The sequence below is a fragment of the Malus domestica genome, chromosome 06 (assembly GCF_042453785.1).
Source record: "Malus domestica chromosome 06, GDT2T_hap1".
Classification (NCBI taxonomy): domain Eukaryota; kingdom Viridiplantae; phylum Streptophyta; class Magnoliopsida; order Rosales; family Rosaceae; genus Malus; species Malus domestica.
In genome coordinates, this window is record NC_091666.1 from 28,328,586 (window position 1) to 28,349,099 (window position 20,514).

Consider the following 20,514-nt stretch of genomic DNA (forward strand, 5'->3'; position numbering starts at 1 on the left):
AAAACACTCAAACATTCAAACTCTCTCATTCTCACTCCTCTCTCTTTTCTCTCTCTCTCTTTCAACTCTCGCCATCTCTCCCTTCTGTGTATCACAGAGAAGCCGAGCACCAGAGAGCGGTCACCCCACCGGACCACCAAACCTTTGGCTCTCATCTCTGTCACACACTCTCCTTCGACCCTCTCTATGTGCACGCTGCACAGAAACGCAGCAGGAACACCACCCTCATTCGCCATTTTTCACCGACCGAGGTAAGGGTCTGGACCACTGGATTGATTTTCCCTTGTCATTTTGATGAAGATTGACTCCTTGCATGTTTTGGCGAGGTTGGAGTGCAGAAACAATTTGGGAAACATGTCCCATTTTTCCGGCGAGGAGACCCGCGAGCCTCCTTGTTTTTTCTTTATTTTTAATTGAAAATATACATACTCAAATTTTAGATAATCTATACTATTATACTATTATTAAGAAAAGAGGCCTTGTGAAAATCTTTCCTACTGAGTGAGCTAGTAGCTCACCCGTGACATGTGTTGAATCAGAGATTTGAAAAGTAGTTGATTTTCGCTGGAAGTGTCAATAAACTTTTGCGTTTGAGTGTTTTGTTGAAACCTTGTGATGTACAATATGAGTTATTTTATTTTTATTCGTGCACCAGGAGAGGTTATTTTTCTACTGATTTGAATCTTGAGCCCGACACTTCCTTACTTAACTTGGTGTATTTTTGCTTACCATCATGAAATGGTAGCATTGTTCATCACTCTACTTACTATCATTGAAAGATTTTAAATTTTGTCTATTCTACTTATATATTAAAATTTAAATTAATGTAACGATGATATTTACTACACATATTTTGAATTTAAAATTTAAACTAATGTAACGGTGTTTATTACATATTTTGAAATTTAAATTATGTAACAATAATAAAGTAGTGAACGTCAACAAAATTATTTCCTATAAACTTTAATAAGATCTCGGTTCTCACCTTGTTAATGCATCTTTACGCGGTTTCCTATCTCGAGTTTCAAGGTTTTGCAAATTGCCATGTGCATCAAACTATTACTTTTGTCCAAAAGTCTTGGTCTTTGTCGAAATGTCTTCGTAAAGGTAACTCTAGGGAGTTTAGAAAGTTTAATTGATTTTTAGAGATTTCATGAAAAATTTTGATTCAATTTTTTTTTAAATTTTAGGAGAAGATGAGAGATTTGCGAATTTAAAATGCATAACGAAATTTCTCAATTTTCTCATATTTCTCAACTTTTTAAAATTCTTTAAAATAAAATTTTAATTGAATACACATAGAATGTTATAAACTTCTTTGAATTCCTAATTGAATATACTCGGATTTCTAAGGATTTTAATAAACTATATTAACATTCTGATTGAATATACGTTAAATTTTAGAAAATCACTTAAAATCCTGATTGAATACTCATAGATTCATTAAAAGAATTAAAGTTTCTCAAATTCTTAATTGAATACGCCCTCCTAAATTTGTAGACAAAATATAAAATAATGATGTGTCACCAATAGGATGAGCATGTTTATCAAGATTTAAGTAATAATTCAATCATCAACTTTCATGTCATTTAATTTACAAAATTGAATCTACAAATTTTGTCTCGCCACATTACCCCTCCGTGAATAATTTGATGTATTAGTTTTGTCCAAAAGTACCGGTCTTTGTATCACGAAGCATGGACAAGAGTTGTGTTATAGGCTATAGCGATTAGATTACATAAACCTAGTTCCCACCCTCCCCCACCCCTCCTCTTTTTACTCTGCTAACCAATTCTTTTTTATAAATCTCGTTTTTTCGCAAAGAGTTTTCATTTTTATTATCCCACAAGAATATGTACAATCAAATTATTTTTTTAAACAAATGATTTTTAATAGAAGAATCTGTTGAGAATCATTACCTATATTTCGCAAACAAATACAGTAAAAATTCTTACTGGAGTTATGACTCATAATATTAAATTATCTCCTAATACTTACTTTCAATAATTTTTCAATTTTCATAAATTTGTAATCTTCGTCTTCTTCTCATATTTGATATTTCAGAGTTCATTAACGAAGGTTCAGAGCATTCAGCCTTCAACACACAAGATTCAAATTCGATTTCTTCTTCAACAATATTGCTTGAATGAAAAAAAGGGTAAGTTCTAAGTTGTTGATTTGTACACCATGAAGATGAATTTGGTTGTAGGTCTAAGCATTATTATTTGGTGTTTTATTTAAATAGCAAGCAAATGTCATGTTTTCGTTTTCGTGTCATATCCATTATTTTAACAGGTCGTGTCGTATCAAACTCGTTATCTTAATGAATTCTTAACAAGTGATCCGATAATGACTCGATTCATTAACGGGTCGTATCGTTTCATGTCCAATTAACGGGTCATGCAAGAATTTAATATACTTAATATCTAGATCTGGCAAACGATTTCTAATAAGGTTCTTAACAAGTGACTCAATAACGAATCGCACTAGGCGCAAGTCGGGCAGTGAGCAAGGGTTAGCCTAGGCGGAGGGCCTAGGTTTTTTTTTTTTTTAATTAAATTTAGAGAATTATTATTGGCACTCTAAAAATCTAATTATACACTCCAAACATTCTATATTTAGAAAGAAAACAAAATTCTTATGAAGAGTATACAATTAGGTTTTTGGAGTGCCAATAATAATTGCCTAAATTTATTGTATAATATATATATATATATATATATGTATATATATATAAACTTCTACCTATACTTCAAAAAATACATAATATTATGTACATAAATTGCAAAATAAAGGACATATATTATAAAATATTAGAACATATTGAAACATAGAGAACAACCATAAAATATTATTTGTAAGCATAAACCTATCGTATGACATCCTTGCATCTTACTTGCTTATTGTTATATGCACCATTTACGTTCGCTTTGGATTCAGAGTTACGTGCTAGCATGTCCCTAGGTCAAATGTTTGGACTTGTATGTGATGCGCTTAGTAGCATGTCCGTAGGTCAAATGTTTGGACTCGTATTTGATGCGCTTAGTACCAGCTTCACGTGATGTAGTACTAGAACGTAAAATCTATACCCAGCATGTTCAAAATATCTCTGAAATGGACTTGTGATTAATGAGCAGTGGCTTATGCTTTGGGATGACTGTTGTATACATACTGTATTCTTCGACTTACAATATATGCCGGACACTATATAGTAGTACGACGTATTATTATTTTTGGGAAACAATATACTTGTTTTACAGCGAGGATTTACACATTTTCGAAAAGGTTTTCCAAACTTTATTTTGTAAGCCCACTCACCCTTATTTTTCTTCCCTCCAGGATTAAAGTTGCAGAGCTTTTATGACGACAATGATTGCTGGCAAGAGCTGACATATAGGAGGATTTCTCCCTTCGGTATAAATGTTCTTTATATTTTACTATAATTTACCTATGCTCTGTCATCACTTGTGTGAAAAGGGTTTAACTACACCCACATGCGCACTCTAGAATTAGTTACTTTAGGTTTAAATTAGTCTGCACTTTCCACATCACCATCGTTTTATGGCTTCGTCACCTTCCAGGAGTCGGCCAACACAGCTCAATTCAGTTGTCCAGGTGGACATTTTGGGTTGGGATGTGTCATAATGAGTGTTCATCCAAGTATTTAATAAGTCTATTACAATTTATTCAAAAAAATTTAATGAAAATTATCTATTTTCTGTATAAGTGAGAGTTGCGACTTAGGCAGTTTAGGCGGGCGTTTAGGTAGGTTTAGGTAGACAAAATTGTCAGTCCTTTGTGTAGAGTTCAATATGTGTAGAGTTCAATCTGCTGTACCCAAAATATTCGGTTCTTCTTTTCGATGTGTGTACTTTCACTTAACAACAATTTTGTGGAACTTGTCAACTGCAACCCACAAGGAATTGGAACTCATTGTTGTCCTTAACCCTGACAAAAAACCAGGATGTTTGGTGGAAGAATTAGATTGAATGAGTTCGAAAATTTTCAGTCATAGATTTTTGTTATTGAACCAAATTCTTTAATTCTGTGTTCTTGGAAAAAAGACTCGAGAAAGTAGTTTTCGGACTTTTCGACTGAGTTTGGCCCCTTGTTTGTTAAACTGAATGAAAGTTGAGAACATAAATTTAAATTTCTTTAGTACTAGACAATACCTTATTTGGATCTTGATTTCTTTTGGCTTGTGGTATCGTTTTGAAAACTAAGCACATAGTTTGTAAAATACAAATATTTATCCATTGATTTCTTTTGGCTTGAGGTATCGTTTTGAAAACTAAGCGCACAGTTTGTAAAATACAAAAATTTATCCATTGCATTCTTTTTTTCTTTTTCTGTTGTACTGAAACTTGTCTATTCTGCAGACAGATTGCATACCAAGTATCGAAGGCCAAAATGGAGTCAGCTGCATCACTATTGATTGGGAAAATTGCAGCCATTCTTGAGAACGAAGCATCTTCCATAGCTGCAGTCCGTGATGAAGTTGATGATCTTAAGCTGGAGCTCATAAGCATGAAATGTTTCTTAAGAGATGCTGAAGGCAAGGAACCACAAGCAGAAGGAGTGAAAACGTGGGTTACAAGCGTCAGAGATTTGACCTGCGATGCGGAAATTGTCATTGATGAGTTCCTGTATTACATATATGACAAGCAAAGTGCGACTCCATTTGCAAAATTGCTCCACAGAACCATTTACTTTCCAAAGAATCTTTGGTATAGGCATCGAATAGCCAAAAAATTACAGAAAATCAAGAAGAAGATCAAGGCCATTTCAGAGAGGAATGAGAGATATGGTGTCTCTACAATAGAAGGAACAAGTTCGGATAGTGTTCCCAGATGGGTGAAGAACAAAGCCGAGTCTTCTCTTTATATTATGGAAGACGAACTAATCGGGATTGAAGACAAGAAGCAAACGTTAATGGGATTGTTGATGAATGGAGAGGAAAATGAAATGGTTGTGTCTGTGGTCGGGATGGGAGGATCAGGCAAGACAACTCTTGCTGCCAATACTTTCAACAACGAAAACGTAAAGCGACATTTTGACTGTTATGCATGGATCAATGTTTCTCAAACTTATGTGATTGAAGACTTATTCAAAAAAATGATCAAGAAGTTCCACGAAGGAAGAAAGGAAGAGGTGCCTGAACATTTGAATTCCATGAGGTATGAAGAATTGTTAGAGATGTTGTCAACATACTTGAAGTCTAAAAGGTACCTCGTTGTATTGGATGATGTGTGGGATATTAAACTTTGGCAAGAAATAAGGATACCACTTCTTAATAGACATCATGGAAGTCGAATTATGCTTACAACTCGAAAGAAGGACATAGCCTTCTATTCTTTTGAAGTTGAAAGTCGTCCTTTTGAAATTGAACCCTTGGAATACAATGAAGCTTGGGAGCTCTTTAGCAAGAAAGCATTCTCAACTTACGATAATAAATCTTGTCCACCAGAGCTTGAATTATTAGCACGGAAACTTGTGGAAAAGTGTGAAGGCCTACCTCTGGCAGTGGTAACTTTAGGTGGTCTAATGTCTTCCAAGAGGTCATCATCGGAATGGAGAAGTGTATACAACAGCTTAAATTGGCACTTGACTAACAATCCTATGCTAAAACCAATGAGCAGCATCTTGTTGCTTAGTTTCAACAATTTGCCCAACCATTTGAAGCCCTGTTTCTTATATTGTGCCCTTTTCCCAGAAGATTATCTCATCAAAAGATACAGGTTGATCAGGTTGTGGATAGCTGAAGGGTTTGTTGAATCAACTGACGGGGTCACACCAGAAGAAGTTGCAGAGGGCTATCTTGTGGAACTTATTTTTCGTAGCATGCTACAAGTTGAAAAGAATGAAGCTGGAGGACTAAGGGGATGTAAGATGCATGATCTAGTGCGTGAGCTTGCTTTGTCGACATCAAAAAAGGAAAAGTTTGGTGCTACGTATGTTGGCAGAGAAATAGTAGATAACGGTGAGATCCGCCGACTGTCAATTCAAACAACTGAAAGAGAAATTAATTCTTGCCCAGGTATGTCAAAGCTTCGCTGCTTTTTTGTCTTTGGCGCTGGCATATTTATGTTAAAGAAATTGCCTTCTGGATTCAAGTTGTTGAGAGTTCTATATTTGGAGAATGCTCCAATTGAAAGATTTCCAGATGAACTAGTGTACTTGTTCAACTTAAGATATTTAAATTTGAAGGGAACTTTAATTGAGGAGCTTCCAGAATCCATCGGACGGCTTCGCAACCTTCTAACCTTGAACATCAGTGACAGTAAGATAAAGGCACTTCCAAAAGCAATCTCCAAGTTAGTAAACCTACGCCATCTAATCATGTATCGTCACACTGATCATTATGGTTTTATATATATCAATGGGACAAAAGCAGCATCCGATCTAAGTACACTACAGAAACTGCAAGTTTTGCAATCTGTTGAATCAGAAGGAAAGATTATTAAAGTCATCAGGAATATGACCGAACTTACAAGCCTTGGTATTACAAATGTGAAAGCAAGTGACGAGATGGACCTATGTGACTCCCTTCAAAAGTTAGAGCTCCTTCACTCTTTGTTTTTAATGGCTAGTGATGAAGAGGAGTTTCTTCGAGTTAATGCACTACGTTCGCCTCCTCCAGACCTTCAAAAGGTTTATTTGGCCGGAAAACTAGAAAAGGTACCTCTTTGGTTTGGTTCACTCCATAACGTGATACGTATGGCTCTACGTTGGTCTAGACTTGAAGAAGATGTGCTACCTCACATTCAAGCATTGCCGAATCTTGAATATCTTAGCCTAGTGAATACATATGTTGGCGAAAAATTGTGTTTCTCCAGAGGCTTCATAAAGCTCAAGCATTTGGCATTGAGACAGATGCCCTTATTGGATCGTATAGCTATAAAGAAAGGGACGATGCCAAATCTCCAGGTCTTAGACATTGGTGATTGCATGGGGTTAAAGACATTGCCACAGGGCATTGAGTTCCTTGCTAACGTAGAACGCTTGACTCTGTATTCTGTTCCAATGCAACTTATAGAGTCCGTAAGAGGAGGCATGGATCATCCAAAGGTACAACATATTCCTGAAATCCACCTGTATTATGAGAGAGAAAATATCTGGTGTCATGAAAGCTTTTCTGGTATTGACTCTCGTAGAAGGTACACACACTTTTATCCTTGCATAAAAATTTGATTAATGCTAGACTTATCACATGTGTACCACCTCTTTTATAGAGGTAGGGCCTATCGGCATATGTGGGTCTCATGTCTATTAGAGAGGTGGTACAAATGTGGTATGAAAAATGTGGTAAAAATAGCATTTTTGTAAAAAAAAAAATCCACATCGTAATCGTTTGAACTATTACGTTAGAAAGTTAAAAGGTTGATGATTTTCATACTCCTATTTTTTTTCTTATGCGCTCCTCTTGTTTTTGTTCGTTTATTCAATTGTTAAGCTACGAAAAAGAGGAAGTAGTGCATCGGAGTGTAAAAATCATTTTCCCTTAGAATTTGCATGCCCAATCTTATACAGAAGTCTGGCAAAGACATAAAATATGCATGCATTGAGATTTTATTTGGTAACTGTGTTTCTTTTGTTTTGTAATATCCTTTTTGTAGAATCAAGCCTTAGAAGCACTTGTGAGACTGCAGTGAGTTCTCCTTTGTGCTAGTTGATTTTTCGGTGAATCTTGACTTTCGTGATAGTAACAGAGCTAACTATATACGTGTTGAGTCATTCGCCCTGCAAGGAAGAATCCGTCCGTTGTTTGTGTGTTGTGTGAAGTTGCAAACATTGATCAATCTTTGGTTTCTTATTTGCCCTTTGTGAAATTGAATAATGCCCAAGATTCTATTTGTGTAACCGAAACTTATGTTATTGATTGCTTGTGTGTGTTTTGATGTAATAATATTGGCTTAGAACTGAATCTATCACTGATGAGAATAATGCCCAACATTCTAGTTGTGTGACAGGAACTTATATTATTGTTTGCTTGTGTGTATTTTGATGTAATAATATTGGTTTGAAACTGAATTTGTCACTGATGAGACTAATTCTAAATCAGCCAATGATTATGAGCCATTTGTCATTTTCAATATTTATTGTTTTTTCTTTTATCAAGTTTTCAATAATATATTGTTTTAAAGAGGTAAATTTTGTTTTGGATGTTTTAGCTCACTATAGTTTTACTTGATAAATTATTAAATGGTACAGTATTACCATGTCAGTCGATGATATTTCTATTCAAATTTTCACATGTGTGCAGTTTCTTACAGCTGGATTAAAAGCTTTTTTAATTTTTTTTTTTTCAGTTTAAACAAAATTAAAAGAGCTGCTTTTAAAATTTTGAGATCTCTTTTCCTCCCCACCCTCTGCTCTCCCATAGCGACTGCGATGCTGCCAGTATCCGAGTCCGAGCGATTGCCGAAATCGTGAGCTCCATGGTCGACCCCGGAAGGGCCAAAACGTCGACCTAAACTCGCTCAAGACCACCGCGTGCCGCAAGTACGGCCTCTCACGTGCACCGAAGCTGGTCGAATTGATTGCAGCTCTGCCGGAGTCGGACCGTGAGGCTCTTCTCCCCAAGCTCCGGGCCAAGCCGGTCCGAACCGCTTCGGGCATCGCCGTCTTGGCCGGGATGTCGAAGCCTCATCGGTGCCCCCACATCGCCACCACCGGAAATATTTGCGTGTCCAGCCCCGGCGGTCCCGATTCGGACTTCGAGTGCAGCACTCAGTCTTACACTGGATACGAGCCTACTAGCATGCGCGCAATTCGGGCAAGGTATGGCTTTCTCTAGTTCATTGACGCATTCTATCGAACACTGAGGGAATTCAAGTTTTATGTTATTCATGATTGATTTCGAAGTTTAAAGTTTTTGGCTTGATTGATTTTTCACCATGAAATTGAGAGCTTTGTAATGAAGAGATTATTTGAAGGAATTGGTGTTTAAAATTGGATTAGTGAAGTTAATTTGGTAGATAATCTTTTGGTTTTGTGTGCTTAGATACAACCCATATGTCCAGGCTAGAAGCAGGATAGACCAGCTGAAGAGATTGGGTCACAGTGAAGACAAAGTTTGGCCTGTTCTATGTTTAGAGCTTAAAGAATTTATCTTCGGAGTTTGCAGATTTCCATGATAGAGTAATATGCATAGTTGTCGCCTTATAACTGGTACTGAATTTGTGTTTTCAGGCCGAGTTCATCTTAATGGGCGGTGCTTTCATGTAGTTACCCACTGATTACCGTGATTAGTTTATTAGAAATCTGCACGATGTGTTATCGGGACACACTTCTGCCAATGTTGAAGAGGCAGTTGCCTGCTCTGAGCATGATGCTACTAAATGTATTGGAATGACCATTGAAATGTGAGTTTTTAGTTTATTTTCGAAGCCGTTAATTTCTCATAAACTAAAAACTATTGAAAAGTGAGTTTTTAGTTTATGGTAAGTGAGTTTTATGACGGTAAATGTATTGGAATGACCATTGAAATACGAGGTTGTACACCAATAGAGGTCATTCGGTAGCTGCAGTGTCTGATTGTTTTTGCTTGGCAAAGGATGCTGGTTTTAAGGTCAGCCTAGTACCTTATCATAAAACTCACTTACCGTCACCGTGGGAAAAGAATGGATTTTGGACCTTTTATATCTACAGTGACTGGAGATTAATCTTTTATCAAAACAATTGATGAGCCTGGACATATTTTTCAAATTATTGTGCTCTCCCATAATTCAGCGAGAATATTTTATCAAAATCTAGTTGGTTTTGGTGTTACCATTCACTTTGTCTAAGTTCAAGAAGAAGCATGTGTTTGTATGGCTGTAACCTTTATGAATTGCAATATTAAAAGCCTTAGGACTGTTTACAATATGCATTTTTGCTGTGTATTCTAGTCGTTCATGTTGATTACTTTTGTTCACACTAATAATTTTATGCATTCGCTCTAGGTGGTTGCAAACATTGTAACACCCCACCCCCATTTTATTTAAAAATGGTTTTTTAATTCTTAATTGGTGAGCCCAAGGGGCCCACCCTTTGATTTTTGTTCCCCTCTACTCGGACCCCCTCTTCTTTCTCTCTTTTTCTTCCCTCTCTTTCCGGTCACTTTCCCTCACTTTCTCTATCTCTCTTCTTCTCCTTCACCGTGCCACACCCCTAACCCATATCCTAAATCATCATCAAATCACAATTTCGACATCACCATCGTCTTTATCTCGTCACTACGAACTCAACCATAATTTTGGCATCTTGGAAGTCGAACCATGAAGCCCCGTACACGAGCTTCGACGCAGACCGTCACTTTCGAAGTAATTTCCGGCCAAAGCACGGTGAGTTGGCTGGCGTGCAAGTTTCCGGCGAGTCCGACGGCTTTCGAGGCGTTTTCCGGTCAAACCATGGCGAGTTAGACGTCATGTGAGGTGAATTTAATGACAGCGGTTCTGTTATTCCTATTTGGTATGACGTTGCACCAACGGTGTACGGTGAGTGGACCCCTTCTAAAAATGCATGTTTTGATAGTAGAAATGCACACATGAAAAGCATGATTTCACGATTATGTTTTATGAAATGCTTTGAGATAATATGCTTATTGAGGCTAGATTGAATTACTATTATTTTTCCTATAACCCGTGTTCTTATAGAATATCTGATGGATGACGATATGATATTTAGAACATGTTTCGAACACCTCTTTATAGTATAAATGATGAATGACTTTATACTATGAAGTTGCTTTTCAATATATATATGTTCAATGGTTTTGTACTTACCTAGTGGTCCTTTCCGCTACGGGACGTAGGGATAGATTCTGGTCCGTCCCGGGCGACGGTTTGGTGTTGGCATAGGGCCTGGAGTGTGTTTCCTCTGGCTATTTAGCACAAGGACGGGGAGCCGGTGTTACAACCACCCCCAAATAATTGTACTATTTACTGTTTTACCCTAAGCTGCCACGTGTCAATCATCAAACTCTCTCTCTTTTCCCTTTCCATGTCCTCACCCCCGTGACCTTCTTCTTCTCTCTCCCTCTCAACTCTCCCGAAGCTCTTTCTCCCTCTCCCTCGCAACCTCTCGTATCTCTCTCTTCCCTTGGACTTGCGAGGACCCTAGCACCACCAGGAGAGACTCCCTACGAAGCAGGGACCCCTGCCCTGCACGGTAAACGGCACGGAGCAAAGCTCCGGCGAGTTCTTTCTTTCTCAGTAAGGGTAGGCCTTAAATCTCTCACTCTCGTACCTAGATTGTTGTTTGGTTGTGATTTAGGAGCTTGAATCTCTTCTTTTTACGTAGGTTTTTGCGTTGGAACCGTCGTGGGTGAGCACACCCATTTTTCCGGTGAACCTGTGCACTCCGAGGGATTTTCCGATCACCTCCGACCGAGTTACGGTGTTTGGAAGGTAGAAATCTCTTCCTCTCTCTTTGTTCTTCATGTTCGTACCTAGATCGGAGCTTGAAGCCCCCGTTTTCAAGTGACCGGAGCTGTAGCAGCTCCGGCCTTCTTCTTCCTCGGTACCAGGCCGTCCGGCCTCTCCCATTTCCCTCGGGCCCCAAGCCCGTTTTATTTTAGCCCAGCACCAAAAGGCCTTAGGCCCGTGTGGATTTAAGCCCAAAACCCTAACCCATTCAGTTTTTATTTTTAGTTAGTTAGTTTTAAAACCCAAAGAGCTCGGGCCCTAGTTTTGGTTTGGCCTTGGGCCGGTTTTAAATTAAGGGCTTAAAGCCCTGTTTTCTGTTAGTAAGGCCTAAGGGCCTTGGGCCCGTGCTGGTGTGTGTGTGTGTTTTATTATGTGTTTGGGCTAAAGCCCAAACCTCAATTATTGTTCCATCCTTCACCCTTTTTAGCCTAAAGCCCTAAATTCCTAAAAACCCATTAAAACCACCCAAACCCAATTTCCCTATTTTATTTAGTTTAACCTAATCTTTTAGAAAATCCTTTTTATTTAATTATTATATTCTTGTGCTTAGGTAATATTGCTAGTGGGGAATTTCTATATCCTTATTCGTGCGACTCTACTGCTAAGGAATACTTGTGAGTGGACCCCTTCTAAAATTACATGATTTGATAATTTAATTGCATAAATGATTAGCATGCCTTACGGATTTATGATTTGATTTATGTGAAGCCTGTTGATTTAATATATTGATTATCGTCTCGTGTTTTGGTGAGGAATTTACTGTTAGCCTATATTGAGCTATATTTTAATATATCGTATTTTCTATAAAAATCATGAACTGGTAGACTATCTGATCGATGAAGATAGGATGCTAGAACATGATTTTGAACCCTCTTTATAGCGTAGACGATATTCGGTAACCTATGCTATGAAGTGGTATTTATGAGAGGCGTAACATTTTGTGCGTACCTAGTAGACACTATGCCGCCTGGGGCGAGGATCTGGTGTTGGCATTTAGGCCGGGAGAAATAATCCCTAGCGAAAGGCTGAGGGACACGGTGACAGGCATTGGGCCGGGAGGGAGTTATCTCTGGCTACGGGCACAGAGACTGAGGTGCAGGCATTGGGCCGGGAGTTATATTTATTCGGTGATCTTACTAGCAGCACACCGCGATTTCGAGACGATCCGTGAGACGATTCATGCTTTGGTTTTACGCGATGATTTTATGTGATATTTTCCGCATTATGGCTTTTGAGATATTTTGTTGGCATGCTAGGATTTTTATTAAATCCATCACTTATTATGATAGTAGTTTTCATTATATAACCGTGGGGGTTAGTATCTTGATAACTGTTTAATTATTATTATATATATGAACTTGGTCCACTTACCTTTGTTTTGCGCCCCCATTCAGGTCATAGGAACGAGGGCTACGACTCGGCGTACGAGGCATTCCTCTACCAGTAGCACTCTATCACCTACTTGTGTGATATTTTGTAATGATCTTTCCTTTTTGTAAATCTCGAATTAAATTATGTTCTGTGCACTCTAGTCATTTCCTTAAACTTTGTTAATTACTCTGAATTTTTATGTTATTCATGAATATTTTATCCTAATTATTACTCTTGACATCAATTAATGGCTTTCGTCACCCTCGGGTGTCGGCCAGCACGTGTCTATCCTGATATTTGGTGAATATCAGGGTCGGGGCGTGTCAGCCGGCATGGGGCCTGAAGTGTATTTTCCTCTGACTGTCTGCTTAGAGACGGGGAGCCGGCATAGGGCCTGGGGGTTATCGGACAATTCACTAGTGATTATTATATATACAAGTTATGATTTGAGACATTGCAGGACATGCTGGGTTTCGGAAAACCTATGTTTATCATTATATATGTGTTTTCATAAAACCTGGGGGTTAGTACGTTGATAACTGTTTTACTATATATATATCAACTTGGTCCACTCACCTTTATTTTGCGCCCCCTTCAGGAGTTAGAATCGAGGCATACAATCCCGGCACTTCAGCATCAGCATCTTCGAGTCATCTCGGTGTATGATCCATTCGTTTATTCATTCAATTTTATATTATTTCTTTCGATGTTCTAGTTAGTTGTATGCTCTGAACACGTTCTTAAATGCATATTCTTTATTCTTTTATATTTATAAGTCTTATATATCTGTTGTTTTCAGCATTTGCACTTAATAAATGGCTTTCGTCACCCTTCGGGTGTCGGCCAGCACGTGACCATCCCTTTGTCCCTAAGAAATCGGGATCGGGGCGTGTCAGATTGGTATCAGAGCGTGGTTTGTTCAGAGCATACTTAGGATATTCTCTTACTAAAGTAGTGTGTCAGTTTTGATATCATTTGGATGTCAGGACTTCTAGACTTGACGTCGTTCGGCGCAGTTGTGCAAACCCTTCTCTGTTTGAATTGTCGCATTCTGGTTGAAATACAAGAATTCATGTCGGGATTGTGCCTCATCGGTGACGTGTTTAAATTGTTGGACGACTTTCAGCTTCAGATCGATACTCTACGACGTACATTCCCTGGGAATGACGGGCATGGTTGGTGTTACTTGGAAGCGACGTGTTTTAGAAATCTCAGCTTGAGGAAGTTTGGTCAAGACTAGTTGTAAATTCGAAATGGCGATGCCACTCTGCAACATGCGTTCCTTAGGAATGGCGGGCGGAGTCGGCTTTGCATCGAAATCTTGGGAAACGGGAAAATCTTGGCAGTACGAATTGACTAAGACCAACTGGAGTTCTGAAGCAGTGTTGTACTCTGCGACATGCGTTCCTTAGGAATGGCGGGCAGAGTCATATCTCTTTAGAAATTACTCGAAACTTTCGAAATGCGGGTTAGCGAAAGCGAGTAAACGCTAGTTGTGTCGACGGTTAGTAAGTGGTTTTTGGTGGGAGCAAATCCATGTTCTCGGACTCGCGTTCACTAAGGATATTCGTGTGAGTCTTTAGAATGAATCTTCGGCGATTGTTCTATCGATAAACTTCTTGTTTATTCCAATGACGATGTCAAGTTCACTGACCCTTGACTGTCAGTTTTACACCCAATTCTTCGAGAGTTGACTTCGCCTAGAGATTACACTTTTCCTGGGAAACTTCTCGGTAGCAGACTTCTTGAACTTCACCTGGGTCTGGCACTCAGTGGTAAAACCCTAGTTCCTCGTCTGCGTACTTTTCGATGAAGGTGAACTTAGTTCCTTGCTTGCAGCCTAAATGTTCAACCTTGTAATTTTCAGTATAATGGCTTGAGACTCTATCATATTCATCATTATATGAAGATCGAGCTTTACTCTGAACTTCTCTAGACTCGTTAAGCTTTGATTTGCTCAGAGGCATCACTTTAAGGTAGCCAATTGTGTCACTGCATGCATACACAGGTTGCTTTGTATCTTTCTTTTTCGTCATTCTGCTGATTCAGAGGTTTTCTATGTTTAATTTTTGAACTTTGAAACAAATCTCACAAAGTATTGTGAATTTCGAAATGTCTTTGGCCTCGTCAAATCTTATTAATAGTTCTTGACTATTCTTGAGATTAGACATGTTCCTTTTGGCTAAGAAACCAGTCGACCTTATTGTGATGAGTAGCCAAATAATCATAAACAGTAGCTTCTATTTCTGCATCTTCATTTTCCTTCGTTTGTTTGTTTGTTTCTCAATGTGAACTGGATTATGCCGGGACATTACACGAAGGGTGTAAAAAAAAAAAAACATTTGTTCTCGGCATGGTTTCTAGTTCAAATCCTGATGTCTTGTACTCTATATTTAATGGACTTGTTTTGATCCTTAAATTCTTAAGTGTTCTTTTAGCCTTTCCAACATGGTTTCTCGCTCAATTAGTGAGGAATTCACGATCGATGGTTTCAGCGGAAGGGTGTGCCCAATTCTTATCGATTTGGACAGGAATGTTGGGAGCATAATCTTTTCACAAGCTTATCAGACTTACTAGAAATAGTTCCATGTGGGTATGAGGTTTAAGCAGCATGTTGGTAAGAAACTGGTGAAGATTGCAGTGCAGATGATCAGCAGATTGCATCACTATCCTTATGTTGGATTGAATGGTCCCCATTCATTATCTTGCTACAATTCATAACCATCATATCTTACTCTGGTAGACATTTTTGATGATGTGATGTGTTCGCCTCAACGCAGCTTTCCACTACCTCTCACCAGGATCCTTCGGTTCGAGAGCACGTGGGCGTGAGGTTGAGCGGTCTTTTAGTAAGAGTTGGTTGAAGGTTTTAGTTCAGAAGGTCAGCATATTGTATCACTATCTTACTAGAATTCATAGGCATCACATCGGTTATTTTCCAACGATATGTGTTCGTCTCAATGTATATTTCGACTGCTTCACTTCTGAACCTTATTCTTGTGAGTATGTGGATATTGAATCACGTCTAGCAGATTTGTTTGGTGCACTCTGGAATGGCACCACAGCGTAGTCGAGGCAAGAATCGGAAGATCTTTGCACTTCTTGCGAATGGTGTGTACTCTCATGGGGTGTTTAGGTTGATTACATGAGAGTCATTCTTTCCACCAACATTGATCTTGTTTGACTAGAAACCTGCAACTAAGCAAAAATGGAGAGGTGGATTGAGCACTACAACAATTCCCAAGAGATACTGCGTGTTGAGGAAGATGACTTATCGTTTTCTGCTTGCTTGGTTCGAGCTTTTGGGTCTACTACTAACATGGTAGCCACTTATCTTGAATCCCAAGGTACAGTTTTCAAATGGGTTATTTATTGGCAAAATTCTAGAGTGGTTGGTCACATTTGGAAGAACTGAGGAAAATGGTGTGCTTGGTGCTAGATGGAATCAGTACGACGACAATTTCTGTTTTATTTGGTGTGGGTATGGCCCTGTTGCAACCTAGTACGAGAGTTTCTACAGATAACACTGGTTGACAGAGGAGTTGTGCGAGCTTGTATTCGGAGGATCGAATTTTACGACGTGTGAAATTGTGCACCCTCAGGAAATTACTGCTTGCTTACCGAGACAACAAATGTGTGATTGATATTGCAGGCGGCCGACTGTGGTATCGAAAACTTATGTGTTGGGTTCGTTAAGCAAGTGGACAAGAAGATTCGTCTACAGCAGCTGATGCAGATTCGGAAGTGATATTCTTGGCGCTCGACCCAAAGACATCTATTCTCGGAATATATGACATTTCGAATTCTTGGGCGAAACCCACTCTCATTTTTCAGTTTTGGTTTTCAGTGTAAGTATTTTAACTTCCTTTACTTTAGTTATTTGTTTTTGTCATTTCAAATATTTTAAGGAAAGTGTTTTCCGTTTTTAGTTTTAAGTTCAGCTCGAGTTTTCGACCTATATGTTAGTACATATCAATTTTTGATGCTATAGTATTTTGGGTACTTATTTTTGACATTATGTCAATATATGTTTTCGACCGTATATCTTATTAAAGTATGTTTTCTACTTTTACACTGACGGGGAAGAAAGTAAGAGCTTGGAGGCATGATAGAGGATTTTGCAACCCGCTCGCGACGGTGTGGCATATTCTCTTTGGTGCACCCACTCTGATTTGATTTCTCTTTATACATATATTCTTTTTCCTATTTTCGAGTATTTCAGTTTAGTAAGTAATTTTAAATTTCGGGACAAAATTCTTTTAAGGGGGGTAGATTGTAACACCCTACCCCCATTTTATTTAAAAATGGTTTTTTAATTCTTAATTGGTGAGCCCAAGGGGCCCACCCTTTGATTTTTGTTCCCCTCTACCCGGACCCCCTCTTCTTTCTCTCTTTTTCTTCCCTCTCTTTCCGATCACTTTCCCTCACTTTCTCTATCTCTCTTCTTCATCTTCACCGTGCCACACCCCTAACCCATATCCTAAATCATCATCAAATCACAATTTCGACATCACCATCGTCTTTATCTCGTCACTACGAACTTAACCATAGTTTTGGCATCTTGGAAGTCGAACCATGAAGCCCCGTACACGAGCTCCGATGCAGACCGTCACTTTCGAAGTAATTTCCGGCCAAAGCACGGTGAGTTGGCCGGCGTGCAAGTTTCTGGCGAGTCCGAATGCTTTCGAGGCGTTTTCCGGTCAAACCACGACGAGTTAGACGTCGTGTGAGGTGAATTTAATGACAGCGGTTCTGTTATTCCTATTTGGTATGGCGTTGCACCAACGGTGTACGGTGAGTGGACCCCTTCTAAAAATGCATGTTTTGATAGTAGAAATGCACACATGAAAAGCATGATTTCACGATTATGTTTTATGAAATGCTTTGAGATAATATGCTTACTGAGGCTAGATTGAATTACTACTATTTTTCCTATAACCCGTGTTCTTATAGAATATCTGATGGATGACGATATGATATTTAGAACATGTTTCGAACACCTCTTTATAGTATAGATGATGGATGACTTTATCCTATGAAGTTGCTTTTCAATATATATATGTTCAATGGTTTTGTACTTACCTAGTGGTCCTTTCCGCTACGGGACGTATGGATAGATTCCGGTCCGTTCCGGGCGACGGTTTGGTGTTGGCATAGGGCCTGGAGTGTGTTTCCTCTGGCTATTTAGCACATGGATGGGGAGCCGGCATGGGGCCTGAAGTGTATTTTTCTCTGACTGTCTGCTCAGAGACGGGGAGCCGGCATGGGGCCTGGGGGTTATCAGACAATTCACTAGTGATTATTATATATACAAGTTATGATTTGAGACATTGCAGGACATGCTAGGTTTCGGAAAACCTATGTTTATCCTTATATATGTGTTTTCATAAAACCTGGGGGTTAGTACATTGATAACTGTTTTACTATATATATATCAACTTGGTCCACTCACCTTTGTTTTGCGCCCCCTTCAGGAGTTAGAATCGAGACATACAATCCCGGCACTTCAGCATCAGCATCAGCATCTTCGAGTCATCTCGGTGTATGATCCATTCGTTTATTCATTCAATTTTATATTATTTCTTTCGATGTTCTAGTTAGTTGTATGCTCTGAACACGTTCTTAAATGCATATTCTTTATTCTTTTATATTTATAAGTCTTATATATCTGTTGTTTTCAGCATTTTCACTTAATAAATGGCTTTCGTCACCCTTCGGGTGTCGGCCAACACGTGACCATCCCTTTGTCCCTAGGACATCGGGATCGGGGCGTGTCACACATGATGCCTGATCTTCCAAATGTAGGGGTTGAGAGGGACATGGAGAGTTTTCGGGAGTTCTTTGAGAGCCCCTCGTTCAGAGCAGATGGGCTTAAAATTTATCCAACACTTGTGATCCGACTGGACTCTATGATCTTTGGAAAACGGGCAGGTATTGAAATTACCCACCTGAGCAACTTGTGGACTTTGTAGCTCGGATCCTAGCCATGGTCCCCCCTTGGACGCGTGTTTATAGAGTTCAGCGAGACATTCCAATGCCTCTAGTTACTTCTGGGGTTGAGAAAGGAAATCTTCGGGAGTTAGCTTTGGCTCGGATGGAAGACTTGGGCTTGAAGTGCCGTGATGTTCGAACACGAGAGGCTGGAATTCAGGTATGTGGGTAGTCATTCTTGTTTGAACATGTTTTATGGAACTGAGGCTACAAGAAAAAATCTTCACTGAACATTGGTGATTCTTGGACATACATCACAAAATTAAGCCAGACCAAGTGGAGCTTGTTCATCGTGATTATATGGCAAATGAAGGATGGGAAACATTTCTTTCACATGAAGATGCTCTTCAGGTATTTCTTTTTTATATGTGAGATTGTGCTTCTTCACATGGCATGATCATTCTATATACTTGTCATGTGCAAGAGTGTTGTGCTGCGGAAGATAAATACTTAAAAGAGACGATGATTGTAATTTGGGTAGAATATCTAATATAATTTTCGCTTCAGCATATATAGACGAACTGAGGATCTCATTTTTCCGGAACTTCTTCTCTGATTTGCGTAGTAATTTGTGCACTGAATCTTAAGGCTTGTGTGTTTACCCAGTGACAGGTTGGGTATACTGATACTTAACATGATTTTGTTTTTATTCTTTCCGTAAACAGGATATTCTCGTTGGGTTGCTGCGATTAACAAAGTGTGGCCGGAATACCACTTGTCCCGAACTCATGGGAAAGTGTTCTATTGTTCGTGAACTCCATGTTTATGGGACTGTTGTTCCAGTTCATGGGCGGGATTCTGACAAGCTGCAACACCTGGTAATGTATCTTGTACGTCAACTGTTTTATGTTACTATAATTGTTGAGTATTCTCTCTAATAACATGTTCCGTTCCCTAATTGTTTCAAACAGGGTTATGGTACCCTTTTGATGGAGGAGGCCGAGCGGATCGCTAGCAGGGAGCATAGATCGAGAAAGATTGCTGTTATTTCTGGAGTAGGAACTCTTCATTACTATAGGAAATTAGGCTACAAGCTCGAAGGGCCTTACATGGTGAAACAGCTCATATGACGAGATGAAGAAAACTAGTTTTCATACAATTTTGTAACATTATCCTAAAGAGGTTGTAAGTTTGCACTGCATAACCAGTCTCTTTGTTTTGAGATTCCAATACAGTGTGCGCTATTTACTCTCTCATTTTGGTCACCTCTTTTTAATTCCATTCTTTCGACTTTGGCCTTCCCATTTTACGTAGGGTGGTGGTATCCACACTTCCCTTTGTATCCTTCTCACTTCCTCTTAATTTTTAACTGTCAAATTGAATATATAAAAAAATCAAACGACAGAAATTAATATGGAGTGTGTGGGTGGTAAAAAGAAGTGTGTCAATATCATCATCATTTTTAAATTGTTGTAAATGTCATCCATTTCCGAATCTCGGAATGCTTGTGCTAATTAATGCATACGTTGGCGAACGATTGTGTTTCTCCGGAGGCTTCATAAAGCTTAAGCATTTGGAATTGCATCATTTATATAGTGTAATACGTGTCACATAATTTAGTGTACGTATTTGTCGTATAAATTTAATGTATATAACATCACTCATTTTTACGTGTCACATCATTTAGTGTACACATTCGGCTCATAAATTTACGTGTCACATAATTTAGTGTACGTATTTGTCGTATAAATTTACGTGTCACATCACCCAAATAATAAAAATAAATGGGTGGTGTTATCCATAC

At 38.8% G+C, this 20,514-nt stretch overlaps 1 protein-coding gene and 1 pseudogene across 8 annotated transcripts; both read left to right on the plus strand.

The window, feature by feature from the left end:
• LOC139197084 (disease resistance protein RPM1-like) lies at positions 1-13,004 on the plus strand. Of its 8 annotated transcripts, none has more exons than XM_070823690.1 (6): positions 1-251; positions 2,065-2,158; positions 3,340-3,414; positions 4,380-7,157; positions 8,310-8,781; positions 12,803-13,004. In XM_070823690.1, exons 4-5 carry the CDS (start codon positions 4,411-4,413, stop codon positions 8,431-8,433), a joined length of 2,871 nt encoding a protein of 956 aa, XP_070679791.1. In that variant the 5' UTR covers positions 1-251; positions 2,065-2,158; positions 3,340-3,414; positions 4,380-4,410; the 3' UTR covers positions 8,434-8,781; positions 12,803-13,004. The 8 variants fall into 8 exon arrangements, with proteins under 8 accessions (XP_070679791.1, XP_070679785.1, XP_070679789.1 ...); XM_070823684.1 differs by lacking the exon at positions 12,803-13,004 and adding an exon at positions 9,005-9,389; XM_070823688.1 differs by lacking the exon at positions 12,803-13,004 and adding an exon at positions 9,024-9,389.
• Positions 13,005-18,444: 5,440 nt separating this feature from the next.
• Positions 18,445-20,014, plus strand: LOC139197089 (elongator complex protein 3-like; annotated as a pseudogene).
• Positions 20,015-20,514: the final 500 nt, after the last annotated feature.